Below are 12,488 nucleotides of genomic sequence, written 5' to 3'. Positions count from 1 at the left end.
CAGAATAAGAGGGCTTCTTAAAGAAAAATTAACAGGTCTGTGTGAGCCAGAATTCTTGCTGGTTGGTAGGTGATCAAATACTTATTTGCAGCAGTAACATACAAAAAAAAAATATATATATATATATATTAAAAAATCATACATTGTGATTTCCAGATTTTTTTTTTTTTTTTGATTATGTCTCTCACAGTGGACATGCACCTAAGATGAAACTTTCAGACCCCTCCATGATTTCTAAGTGGGAGATGAAAATTTCAGACCCCTCCATGATTTCTACGTGGGAGAACTTGCAAAATCGCAGGATGTTCAAATACTTATTTTCCTCACTGTATTTATGAATTACAGCCATTTGGAGATTTGGTGCCTCTATTTCCAGAGGCCATAAGTAACTGGTCAAATTAAATATTATTAAAACTGTATATGAACACACCCAAGTCACTGAATATGTCTTGGACTTCTTCAATCATTAAGAAACATACGTAAACATTATGGCAGCGTGCAGTAAATCTGTTTTGAATAGGCAGTTCTCAAAAACTGAGTGACAGTGCAGGATTGTATTTCTTAATGACTGATGTAGTAAATGAAGTCCAGGACATATTTAATGACAGAAATAAGTTGCCTAAAGAAAACTGTGCTGTAAAAGTGATGATTTTTATTACAGATAATCCTCATATTGTATTCAGTTTTCCCAGTTACCTATGTGCTCTAAAACTTGGGGGACTATGTCCAGTAAAACTCGTCTAAACCGTCATCGTATAAACCAGATATTTGCACTCACCGGAGAAAAGCAAAAGTCCAAATGTTTTTGTATGGTTTTTCATGTAATAAACACCGTATATTCTGGATTTTGTATAACAGATTTTCACTTCCATCGGCCAAAACCTGCTGTCTGATCGTAATGCATTTTCATTAAAAACTCCTCGCATGTACCAGACAAAGCAGTCTGGAGGTGCCCAGTAACAGAGGTACGAAATGAAGTTCAGCACTGACACTCGCTGATTTGAGGAAAGTGGGCACCTTATTTTCATGGTTAAAAGCTCGGCCGTTCGTTTTTTTTTTTAAACCGTGCTCAAACCCGGGACCCGCAGCCTGACATGCACCTGCTAAATCAGCACATAAAGGCTGTGATTTGTCACTTTTCACTCCATCTCCCATCATATTTTAAAAGTTTTTGGATCAAATAGGTTTGGCAGAAAAGTCTGCAAATATGACGAAGTCGGAAAATGACGCTCAAATGGCCTGCAATGCAATGCGATCTTTTTAATGGACGTTAATTAAGGCAGGACTTTATTATTTTCAGAGGAATGTTTAACCCGGTCATTAAATTAGGCAGGTCCCGATTCAGGATTCCTGAGATTGTTTGGCACCTCCTGACTGTAACTAACCCGTTACATAACTATAACGGATTTCATCCGTTTTATACATATAACGGATTTTGATTAGAACTGACAAAATTTGCTGGTCCACCTGAATCTTTTATATGCGAGTTTCACTGTATTAAAATGGCTGTAATCCCAAAATCTGATATTTTTGTGAAACCCACCTGTCCACAGTCCATGTGTATCTCCATAGTATCAATTACACTAGATTGTTGCAGTGAAAAAGCACAAATACAAAACTTCACTGTCGGCCTACCTGACTGCATCCAGTTACGTATTAATTTGATAAACGATGAGGCTGAAATAAACTGTCAGAACAACTGTTTCCGAGCATTAATTTCTTTCACGATACACTACAAGAAAAGGGGCGTCTAAAACAAGATAAAATCTGAGGGAAATTTTCTTGTTGCATGGACAGATAATTTCACTTGATGTCTTTAATTAAGATTGCTAAATGTAGAAATAAGCATGTCTAACACTTAAAATAAGAAATTAACCCTTAAAACAAGACAAATTATTTAACACTTCTAAATCTAAAGGCTTTTGTTTTATCTTGGTACAGGAATGCAGGTGGGTAATAAAAACACTCCCACAATATTACATGACATTGACCCTATGTGTCTTTTTGCAAGGAATGTTTTCACAGTTTTTGCTCTATGCAAGATGCATTATCATCTTGACAAATGATTTCATCATCCCCAAACATCCTTTCAATTGATGGGATAAGAAAAGTGTCCAAAATATCAATGTAAACTTGTGCATTTATTGATGATGTAATGACAGCCATCTCCCCAGTGCCTTTACCTGACATGCAGCCTCATATCATTAATGACTGTGGAAATTTACATGTTGTCTTCAGGCAGTCATCTTTATAAATCTCATTGGAACGGCACCAAACAAAAGTTCCAGCATCATCACCTTGCCCAATGCAGATTCGAGATTCATCACTGAATGTGACTTTCATCCAGTCATCCACAGTCCACGATTGCTTTTCCTTAGCCCATTGTAACCTTGTTTTGTTCTGTTTAGGTGTTAATGATGGATTTTGTTTAGCTTTTCTGTATGTAAATCCCATTTCCTTTAGGCGGTTTCTTACATTTTGGTCACAGACGTTGACTCCAGTTTCCTCCCATTCGTTCCTCATTTGTTTTGTTGTGCATTCTCGATTTTTGAGACATATTGCTTTAAGTTTTCTGTCTTGACACTTTGATGTCTTCCTTGGTCTACCATTATGTTTGCCCTTAACCTTCCCATGTTGTTTGTATTTGGTCCAGAGTTTAGACACCGCTGACTGTGAACAACCAACATCTTTTGCAACATTGCGTGATGATTTACTCTCTTTTAAGAGTTTGATAATCCTCCTTTGTTTCAATTGACATCTCTCGTGTTGGAGCCATGATTCATGTCAGTCCACTTGGTGCAACAGCTCTCCAAGGTGTGATCACTCCTTTTTAGATGCAGACTAATGAGCAGATCTGATTTGATGCAGGTGTTAGTTTTGGGGATGAAAATTTACAGGGTGATTCCATAATTTATTCCTCAGAATTGAGTGAGTCCATATTTTTTTCCCTCTGTTTGGTCTAAAAAAGTAACCGTTACTGGCTGCCACAATTTTTTTTCTTGATTTCTTATAGTGTTTCTTAAAGCCAGAAAGTTGCCATTTGAAATGACTTTAGTTTTGTGTCATGTCTGTGATCTGCTTTTTTTCTACAAAATTAAACAACTGAATGAACATCCTCCGAGGCCGGTGATTCCATAATTATTGCCAGGGGTTGTACACTGTGCAGGCTGTGAGATCACGCTGTTCTTCACAAACAAAATACTGTGCATATCTGAACGCACATTTTCCATACACCCCCTTCAGCCTCCCGAACGCAACGTTCGGGCAACTGCATACTTCACATGCCTTTACATGCACCTTTAAACTTTCAAATTCAATTTTCCACTGCTATACATTCCATTGTAATCACACAATGTACTTGTTCAGCTAATGGGGATCCAAGCAAACAATAAACAATAAACCATGGTTTGGACATTCTGCCTAGCTCCAGCGGCTCCTCAAAGGGCAGTGCGTGTGGGGAATAGATGGGGGGTGATGGGGCTGAGAGACAGACACAGAGCAAGCAAGACCAAAATTTACGAGTGACAGCGAATGCATCAAGCAGTTTGTGAGCTACTGCTGTTCACCCTATTGAGGTTTCAAATCCCGCAAAATCTCACAAAACTTCGAAGAGGTCGTCGCTCTGTGAGATGTCAGTAACATTGAGAACATACATTGAGACTACATCAGGCTGCACATCGACAACAGCATTAACATCGCAACATAAAACTCTTTGTACATTGTTCCTAAAACTCTTGTTAATATGTTATCTAAGTTTTTAGACATTGTTATTGTTTGTTTTATGTAAACATGCGAGAAGCTTAGGTTGTTTCTAAGTTGTTTTCAATGGAAATTGCTTTGAGCCGCGATCGCTTCCTGTTCACGTCGTTCTGGGGGAAAGTGAAGTTTTCTCTCTAACGTCTGCTTATTGTCCTTTACAACACTGTTTGTTCTGTTTGTTCCAGAGTAATATATATAAGATGTCTGAAATTCAGTTTGTGTTTATGAAGATCCACGCAGATTAAATGTAGCAGACACACAACATTTGGAATATTTATTTTAGCAAGTTTTTAGGGTCTCATGCATGCAGTCTCTTATTAACATGATGAAAAGCATTAAAAAAAATTACATTTTGGTCGTATAATGTTCATTTGCAATTGTATTCGTGTGGTTTCTCTATGTTGTTTAGACTGCAGCAACTCTCTGGCGTGCAAGGGATTATGGGATATCTCAACAGGGCGAATGGACTGTGGCATCAAAAGAAATTGACATATGATTTCTGAGTGAGCACTTGCATGCCTTATAACTGCCGGACAACCCTGTCTTCATCCAATCCCAGCTCAGTGGGAACTCAAACTTTTACATACAGCTCATTTAAAAGAAGCACCTGGATCCTCACCAGCTCCTGCAGATTGTTCAATTCAACTCGCATGTCAATGAGTGTGACTGCCCTCACACTGAAAGAACTCGCATATGTCAAATTTGGTTCCGTATTAACTCCAACATCCACACGGTGACAGTTTGGTACAAAGACATGTACCGTTCCACCCCAAACGTAGAGCAGCTTTCTGAGTAATGCCGCTTCTTACCCGCAGGTCTTCAGACATGTGGAGGAGCTCGTCTCTGAGACTGCTGAAGGTGGACAGCAGCAGACGCATGCTCTTATCTGCAGTGAGACGAGTCTGGAAGAGGACACAGCAGTTTTAGTCCAAAACAAGACACAGAGAGCCCCATACAGGTGGTGCTGGTGCTCATCCTCAGATTCTGCAGCATGAAGCGGCTGGGAGTCTACAATTCCCCCCTGGACTAGTTACTTTCCCAGTCCACCCATCTGTACCCATTTACAGACTGAGACAATGCAGATGAAGTGTAAAGTAACCAAAAACCTAAACCATGTCAAGAAACTGGAAGAATAACCACTTATCCCAATGAGCTAAACAAGACAAAATAAACTCAGTGGATATTTACTGTATAAAGAAAAGATGTGTGTTACCTGCAGCAGGTAGCGGATTTGTTGTTTGGTGAGTTCAGTGGCTCCTTTGGGGATCAAAGCTTCCACCTCCTCCTTCTCCACCTCAATACACAGATACAATTACAAAAATTAATGCGTACAAAATCCTTCTACAGGAATAAGACAAGTTCTTCTGCTGCTTAATGTCCAAGACTTGAAAGCTAACTGAGGAGCTCAGAGGTGCAACAAGAGAGAGTTACCCGATGCACAAAGGCACTTTTGGTTTGAACTTACACCTTCTGGGTTTTGTTTTCACTCACCTACATTTAACTTTGATTGAAAAGACGACTGTTTTGAAACCTGCTTGTAATTATTGTTTTTCCATCCATCCATCCATTTTTTAACCCACTTATTCCAGTTAAAGGTCACAGGGACTGGTAACACAAAAACAATGTTCGAAGTCTCTGAGTGCTCTGCTCATCTTTGATGATTGGATCATTTGAGAAAAAATAGTTTTTATTATTATTTGTTTCAGGAGGAATGAATGAAAGTAAAAGAGGAGGCATCCCAAGCTCAAACGTATATGGTACTCATTTTTTTCCTTTCCATCTTTTCTTTTATGGAAATCCTGGGATGACGTAATCTACAAAACACCACAACAATGCTTTTCTGCCATGAAACAAGTGACTGTGCCACTCAGAAGTTATGATGCAAACTCTAAACTTATGGTAATAAATGCAGCAGAGTCAAACAACTCTCAAGCAGCCATGAAACAACAGTGTGACAAAGTGTAATGTTAGAATTTGTACAGCATAAAGAGACCATCTTAAAACCTTAACGGATGTCTTAAGTTGACTGAAACAATCAGACTTGGAGGTGATTAAGGCATTTTTTGATTAATTGGTGTTGGATAAATTAAACCCAAGTCACAGCATCAGTGCACATTTACTGCTGTTTTTTTGTTTTTTTTATACATGGTGTCAATGAAGTGAGTAACCAGTCAGCACTGCTGCTGCTTAATCATAGAGTTGTGCTGCATTTTTTAAAAGCATATTAACACTCTTCTTCACTGTAGATTTACAACAAGTCTATTTTATTCACACAGCTCGACAACAGCGTGCGTCAGTCTGGCCCAGTTTCATAAGAGCAGTGCAGATGCACTATTAACAGGAAATGCTCCTATGGTGCAAGATTTAAAATATATTTCATTTAAATATGCTCCAAGTTTCTTTCTGTCAGATGGCACATGTGATATATACCCTCGTTAATGGCTGATCAGGGAGCACTTTCGACACAAGCAAACTCATTGTCCTGTCACTTTTACCATAGCCCATAGCCACCCCTCCTACCCATGTTCCTTCAAGCAAAGGTCCACTTCTGATTATAAAGCTATCTTTTGCACATAATACTTATTGTTACTATTACTGGCAGAGACAGCGGTTTACTGGTTAAAACTGTTGCTTCACAGCGACAAGGTCCCAGGTTGTCACTTCTGAATTGGTCCTTTCTATGTGGAGTTTGCATGTTCTGTTTTCATGGGTTCCCTCCAGGACAGGGGTTATTTCAGGTCGAGAAACACGGATGAATTTATATTAAATTCAATGCAGCACAAATCAGTTTCATTTCAGACTTAAGTGGGGTTGACAGGTAAATGCTCTCAGTCAGGTATGACTTTCTCATCACAGGTGTTTGATGCGTGTTTGTTAGTTACCTTGTAATCATTGTTGGAGTCTAACTGGTGTTTCCTGGAACACAGAGTGAATATGCAAACAATGAGGGATTGCTGAATATGAAGGTCTCACAGTGACAAACAAAGATTCTTATCAGAGTGAACAGACATGATGAGAAAACATTTATCTCAATGACCTATTCTCCATTTTTTGTTTACAATGGAGTAATCATGTCCAACATCACCACCACCAACCAAGAGAGGGCCTTCAGACATTTCCCCTCTAATACAGCCTGAATTCCCTCATTCAGAGATTTCAGCCAGAGGGTGTAACTGTCATGTTATCAGCAGCAGCTCTGCTGCTGATACTGTCGCCACCAGCGGCTTTGAGCATCCCTGCCACCGTCGCCAAATTCAACTGAATGCTAAAGTTTGTCCAAAGTGTGAATGTACACTAAACAAAATATAAATGTAACAATTTTGTTTTTGCTCCCGTTTTTTCATAAGCTCAACTCAAAGGCCTACACATTTTCTATATACACAAAAGACCTATTTCTCTCAAATATTGTTCATAAATCTGTCTAAATCTGTGTTAGTGAGCACTTCTTTGCTGAGATAATCCATCCCACCTCACAGGTGTGGCACATCAAGATGCTAATTACACAGCATGATGATTGCACAGGTGTGCCTTAGGCTGGCCACAATAAAAGGCCACTTTGAAATGTGCAGTCTTGCTTTATTGCTGGGGGCGTGGAGGATCATAAAACCAGTCAGTTGCATTTAGATATAAATAAATTAGAATAGGTCAGATAAAAGAAGAGTATCAAGTAATTTGTTTTTTCTTTGGTTTATTACTGCTTATTGCTTTAAAGTTGATATCAAGTGCTACATTTGGGAGGTGTCACTGTTAACTGAAGTTAAAAGAGCCACAATGGTGAATCAAGCAAGAGGTCATTAGATCGGGGAACAAAAGTGCTGACAGTATAAAGCCTGGGTCCATCTGTTTTGACGCCATGTGAGCAATATTTCACTGGCTGAAGGGAAAAGAGAAAGCAAAGCACCCTAAAAAAAAAAAAAAAAAAAAAAAAAAAAAAACGATGACCTTTGGACTCATTCTAACTCACAATTTTATTATTGTGAAACACTTTGGATCACTTAACGTGTGTATCACTACTACATAAAAAGTCAAATAAGCTAACTATACTAAATAAATTTCCAAAAAAAAATTGGGGACATATATTCTGAGAAATTACATCATAAACATGGGGAATTAAGCCTGATTTCACTGCTGCTGATAAACACTCAGAAACATGAATCTTTCATAACTTTGATGACATCATGTATGGTAACACACACTTGAGGGCCTCTATTGAAATGAATGAGAAAAACTATTTTTTTTTTTTTTAACAGTGTGAAATCAGTATTTTTTTCTGGACTTTTGATGGTCAAAATAGCTAAAAATCTGTATTGCACAAGGATGCACTAAAATGACTGGTGCCACTTATTAGGTGGACAGATTTTCCAAAGATAATTCTGAACTTTAAATTCCTGCATGTTTTATAGTCTCTCAGAACAAACTGTCTCTGCAACGTTGAGTTTTCATGTATGGAACATTATTTATGATGCTATTATGATGTCACCTACTGTGGCTGCACAAGTATCAGGTAAAATCATCACCAATGAGAAAACTCTCAGAATAAAGAGGGAAATAAAAGAACCGAAACTCACTTCACTTTTAACCTGTCTGAGCATGCAAACTAATTGAAGCCTGTAATACACCTGTCAAACACCATGACATCTACTAATACATGCCAACATCATTGTAAATGACATCATCATGAAACAGTAGACTGATTCATGATTATGAGAACGGTTCACCCGATAAATTAATCGGCTGGCTGCTCGAAGCAGCTTCTTGAAGTACCTCAGGATTCCAAATCACTGATGTCACACACCAAATCTGCAACTATAAATATGTTTACACCAATGTAAAGTCATTTTGTCAGTGTTAACAGGTCAATCAAATCAAATTAAATCTGTGTTGTTTTTTTTTGTTTTGTTTTTTTGCACTGTCCATACTGTACCAACTTTTTCTCATTTGGGTTGTAAAATGCAATGGAAAGGTTCTAACCTCCCCCAAAATTGAAAATTGTGCCTCCACAAAGACAAGATATTTAATGTTCAAGCTGATAAACTTTATTGTTTTTGTGCAAATATTTGCTCATTTTGAAATGGATGCCTGCAAGACATTTCAAAAAAGCAGGGACAGTGGCAACAAAAGACTGGGAAAGTTGATGAATGCTCAAAGAACACCTGTTTAGAACATTCCACAGATGAACAGGTTCATTGGAAACAGGTGATTGTCATGATTGGGTATAAAAGGAGCATCCCCAAAAGGCTCAGCCATTAACAAGCAAAGATGGGGCGAGGATCACCACTTTGTGAACAACTGCGTGGAAAAAAAAAAAAAAAAAGTCCAACACCTTAAGAACAATGCCTCTCAACATTCAACTGCAAGGAATTTAAGGATTCCATCATATACGAGGTCTATTAAAAAAGTATCCGACCTTTTTATTTTTTCAAAAACCTGATGGATTTGAATCACATGTGCTTGCATGAGCCAACCTTAAACCTTCGTGTGCATGCGTGATTTTTTTTCACGCCTGTCGGTTGCGTCATTTGCTTGTAATCAGCCTTTGTGTGAGGATGGGTGTCATCTCTCGTCGTTTTTTCTTTGCAAGGAAATGGCGGAACGACTGGAGCAGCGCGACTGCATCAAATTTTGCCAGAAACTGGGCGACAGCCAGGTGGAAACCATTCGGATTATTCAGATGGCTTTCGGTGACGATCCTCTGGGCATCACACAGATTAAGGAGCGGTACAACCGGTTTAAAGACGTCCGCACAATGGTGGAGGGCATGCCGCACTCCGATCGGCATCAACATGCTGAAACGACCGGATCATTTCCAAAGTGAACGCTGTGGTGTTGTGGGACCGTCGTATCATTATCCGAGAAATTGCGGAAGAGGTGGACATCAGCACTTTTTCAGAACATTCCACTGTGAAAGAAGATTTTGCCATGAAAAGAGTGGCGGTGAAATTCATCTGCACGAAGCTGATGGCACAGCAACAGTGACTCCGTGATGAAGCCTCACAGGACATGCTGGGACATGCCCAGATCGTCAACCATTCAGAAGATTCAGACGGCTTTCAGTCGCTTTTCAGTCGTGTGACTATCCGAGAAATTGTGGACAAGCTGGACATGTCAGGGCATGTTACAACATGTCCTGACGTGACATGTCACACGACGGTCCCACATCATCACAGCGTTCACTTTGGAAATGATCCGGTCGTTTCAGCATGTTGATGCCGATCGGAGCGTGGCGCGCTCTGCACTGTTGTGCGACCGTCTTTAAACCGGTTGTACCGCTCCTTAATCTGTGTGATGCCCAGAGGATCGTCACCGAAAGCCATCTGAATAATCCGAATGGTTTCCACCTGGCTGTCGCCCAGTTTGTGGCAAAATTTGATGCAGTCGCGCTGCTCCAGTCGTTCCGCCATTTCCTTGCAAAGAAAAAACGACGAGAGACTACACCCATCCTCACACAAAGGCTGCTTACAAGCAAATGACGCAACTGACAGGTGTGAAAAAAGGTTCAAGGTTGGCTCATGCAAGCACACGTGATTCAAATCCATCAGGTTTTTGAAAAAATAAAAAGGTCGGATGCTTTTCTAACAGACCTCGCACAGTCCATTAGGGCTGAAATGATTAGTTGAGTAATTCGAATAATTCAATTACAAAAAATGTTCGAGGCAAATTCTGTGCCTCGAAGCTTCGTTTAATGTTGTAGTACATATGCCAGGCCTGTGTGTGGCACTGTAATGTCCCCAGAAAAACAAACAGAAGAAGTAAGGTAAGTGCTAATCAAATTAGCACAAAAGCTACAGCTTTCCAACGCGACAAACAGAGGGAAATAAAGCCTTTTAGGAAAAAGACGGTCCACGCTGATTATCTGAAATAGCTTATTGTGCATTTTAAAAAAACACAGTTTCGTCCTCTAGCCGCTCTACGCGCGGCGGCCGGCTGCTGCCTCTCTCTGCCCGGTGTGAGCGGCTCAGCACTGCCCTCACACAGCTCCGTCCCGGCCACAGACAGTCTCTGGAAGAAGTCCACTCTTTCTTCTGTGTGACTCGCAATGAGTGTTTCGCTTTTTAATTTTCGCTTTTTTGGGCAACACACAATGCTTCACAAACACGGGAACTCAAATAAAATAATAAAAAACAGTGACTGCAAGGCTGCATGTTCAACCTCCAGCTGAAAATGAAATGCATTGGTGTGTTAAAAAGAAATTCACGCAGGGACCCAGTCCACCACCTTAATAAATCAATCAATCAAATAAAAATGGTTAAATTTTACAAGTTGGGGAAAACAAAAAACAGAAAGCCACAACCCTAACGCCATTTCAGCAAAATGTCAAGACTTTGGCTGAGCTCCTGACACCAGGAAAGATCCAAAACTTGTAAAAATGTGAAAAAATAAATTATCCAGGAAAACAGAAAGGGATACACTAAATTTGAGAATCTCCGTGATGACGCAGTGACATTGTGCCATTACTTAGGGAGAGCCCTAGATTGTTAATGTTTTAAACGCAAAAGTACTTTTTATCCGATTACTCGATTAATCGCCAGAATAATCAATAGAACACTCGATTACTAAAATAATTGATAGCTGCAGCCCTACAGTCCATAATATAATCAGAAGATTCAGAGAATCTGGAGAACTTTCTACACGTAAGCGGGAAGGCCAAAAACCAACATTGAATGCCCGTGACCTTCGATCCCTCAGGCAGCACTGCATTAAAAACTGACATCATTGTGTAAAGGATCTTACTGAATGGGCTCAGGAACACTTCAGAAAACCATTGTCAGTTAACACAGTTCGTCGCTACATCTATAAGTGCAAGTTAAAACTCTACCATGCAAAGTGAAAGCCATACATCAATAACATCCAGAAACGCCGCCACCTTCTCTGGGCCTGAGCTCATTTGAAATGGACAGACACAAAGAAGAAAAGTGTGCTGTGGTCTGATGAGTCCACATTTCAAATTGTTTTTGGAAAACATGGACGTCGTATCGTCCGGAGAAAAGAGGAAAAAGACCATCCAGACTGTTACCAGTGCAAAGTTCAAAAGCCAGCATCTGTGATGGTATGGGGGTGTGTTAGTGCCCGTGGCATGGACAACTTACACACAACTGATGGCACCATCAATGCTGAAAGGTACATCCAGGTTTTGGAGCAACACATGCTGCCATCCAAGCAACGTCTTTTTCAGGCACGTCCCTGCTTATTTCAGCAAGACAATGCCAAGCCACATTCTGCACGTGTTACAACAGCATGGTGTCGTAGTAAAAGAGTGCAGATACAGGCCTGCCTGCAGTCCAGACCTGTTGCCCAGTGAAAATGTGTGCCGCATTATGAAGCGCAAAATATGACAATGGAGACCCCGGACTGCTGAACAACTGAAGTCGTACATCAAGCAAGAATGGGAAAGAATTCCACCTACAAAGCTTCAACAATTAGTGTCCTCAGTTCCCAAACACTTACTGAGTGTTGTTAGAAGGAAAGGTGATGTAACACAGTGGTAAACATACCACTGTCCCAGCTTTTTTGAAATGTGTTGCAGGCGTCCATTTCAAAATGAGCAAATATTTGCACAAAAACAAAAAGGTTTATCAGTTTGAACATTAAATATCTTGTCTTTGTTGTGTATTCAATTCAATATATGTTGAAGAGGATTTGCAAATCATTGTATTCTGTTTTTATTTACATTTTGCACAGCGTCCCAACTTCACTGGAATTGGGGTTGTACGTACATACGTACACACAAA

At 39.9% G+C, this 12,488-nt stretch overlaps 1 protein-coding gene across 2 annotated transcripts in view; it reads right to left on the bottom strand.

Moving 5' to 3' along the window:
• The window catches only part of pof1b (POF1B actin binding protein), a 111,346-nt gene that overhangs the window by 24,864 nt on the left and 73,994 nt on the right, over positions 1–12,488 (bottom strand). For both annotated transcript variants that reach the window (XM_034177907.1, XM_034177908.1), the window contains exons 4-6: positions 6,642–6,675; positions 4,973–5,053; positions 4,569–4,661 (exon numbers count right to left, since the gene is read on the bottom strand). In XM_034177907.1, the coding sequence (XP_034033798.1) occupies positions 4,569–4,661; positions 4,973–5,053; positions 6,642–6,675 (208 nt within the window). The remainder of the gene's footprint in view (positions 1–4,568; positions 4,662–4,972; positions 5,054–6,641; positions 6,676–12,488) is intronic.

This window comes from Thalassophryne amazonica, chromosome 9 (assembly GCF_902500255.1).
Source record: "Thalassophryne amazonica chromosome 9, fThaAma1.1, whole genome shotgun sequence".
Classification (NCBI taxonomy): Eukaryota; Metazoa; Chordata; class Actinopteri; order Batrachoidiformes; family Batrachoididae; genus Thalassophryne; species Thalassophryne amazonica.
This window is presented reverse-complemented; position numbering and strand designations above follow the sequence as displayed.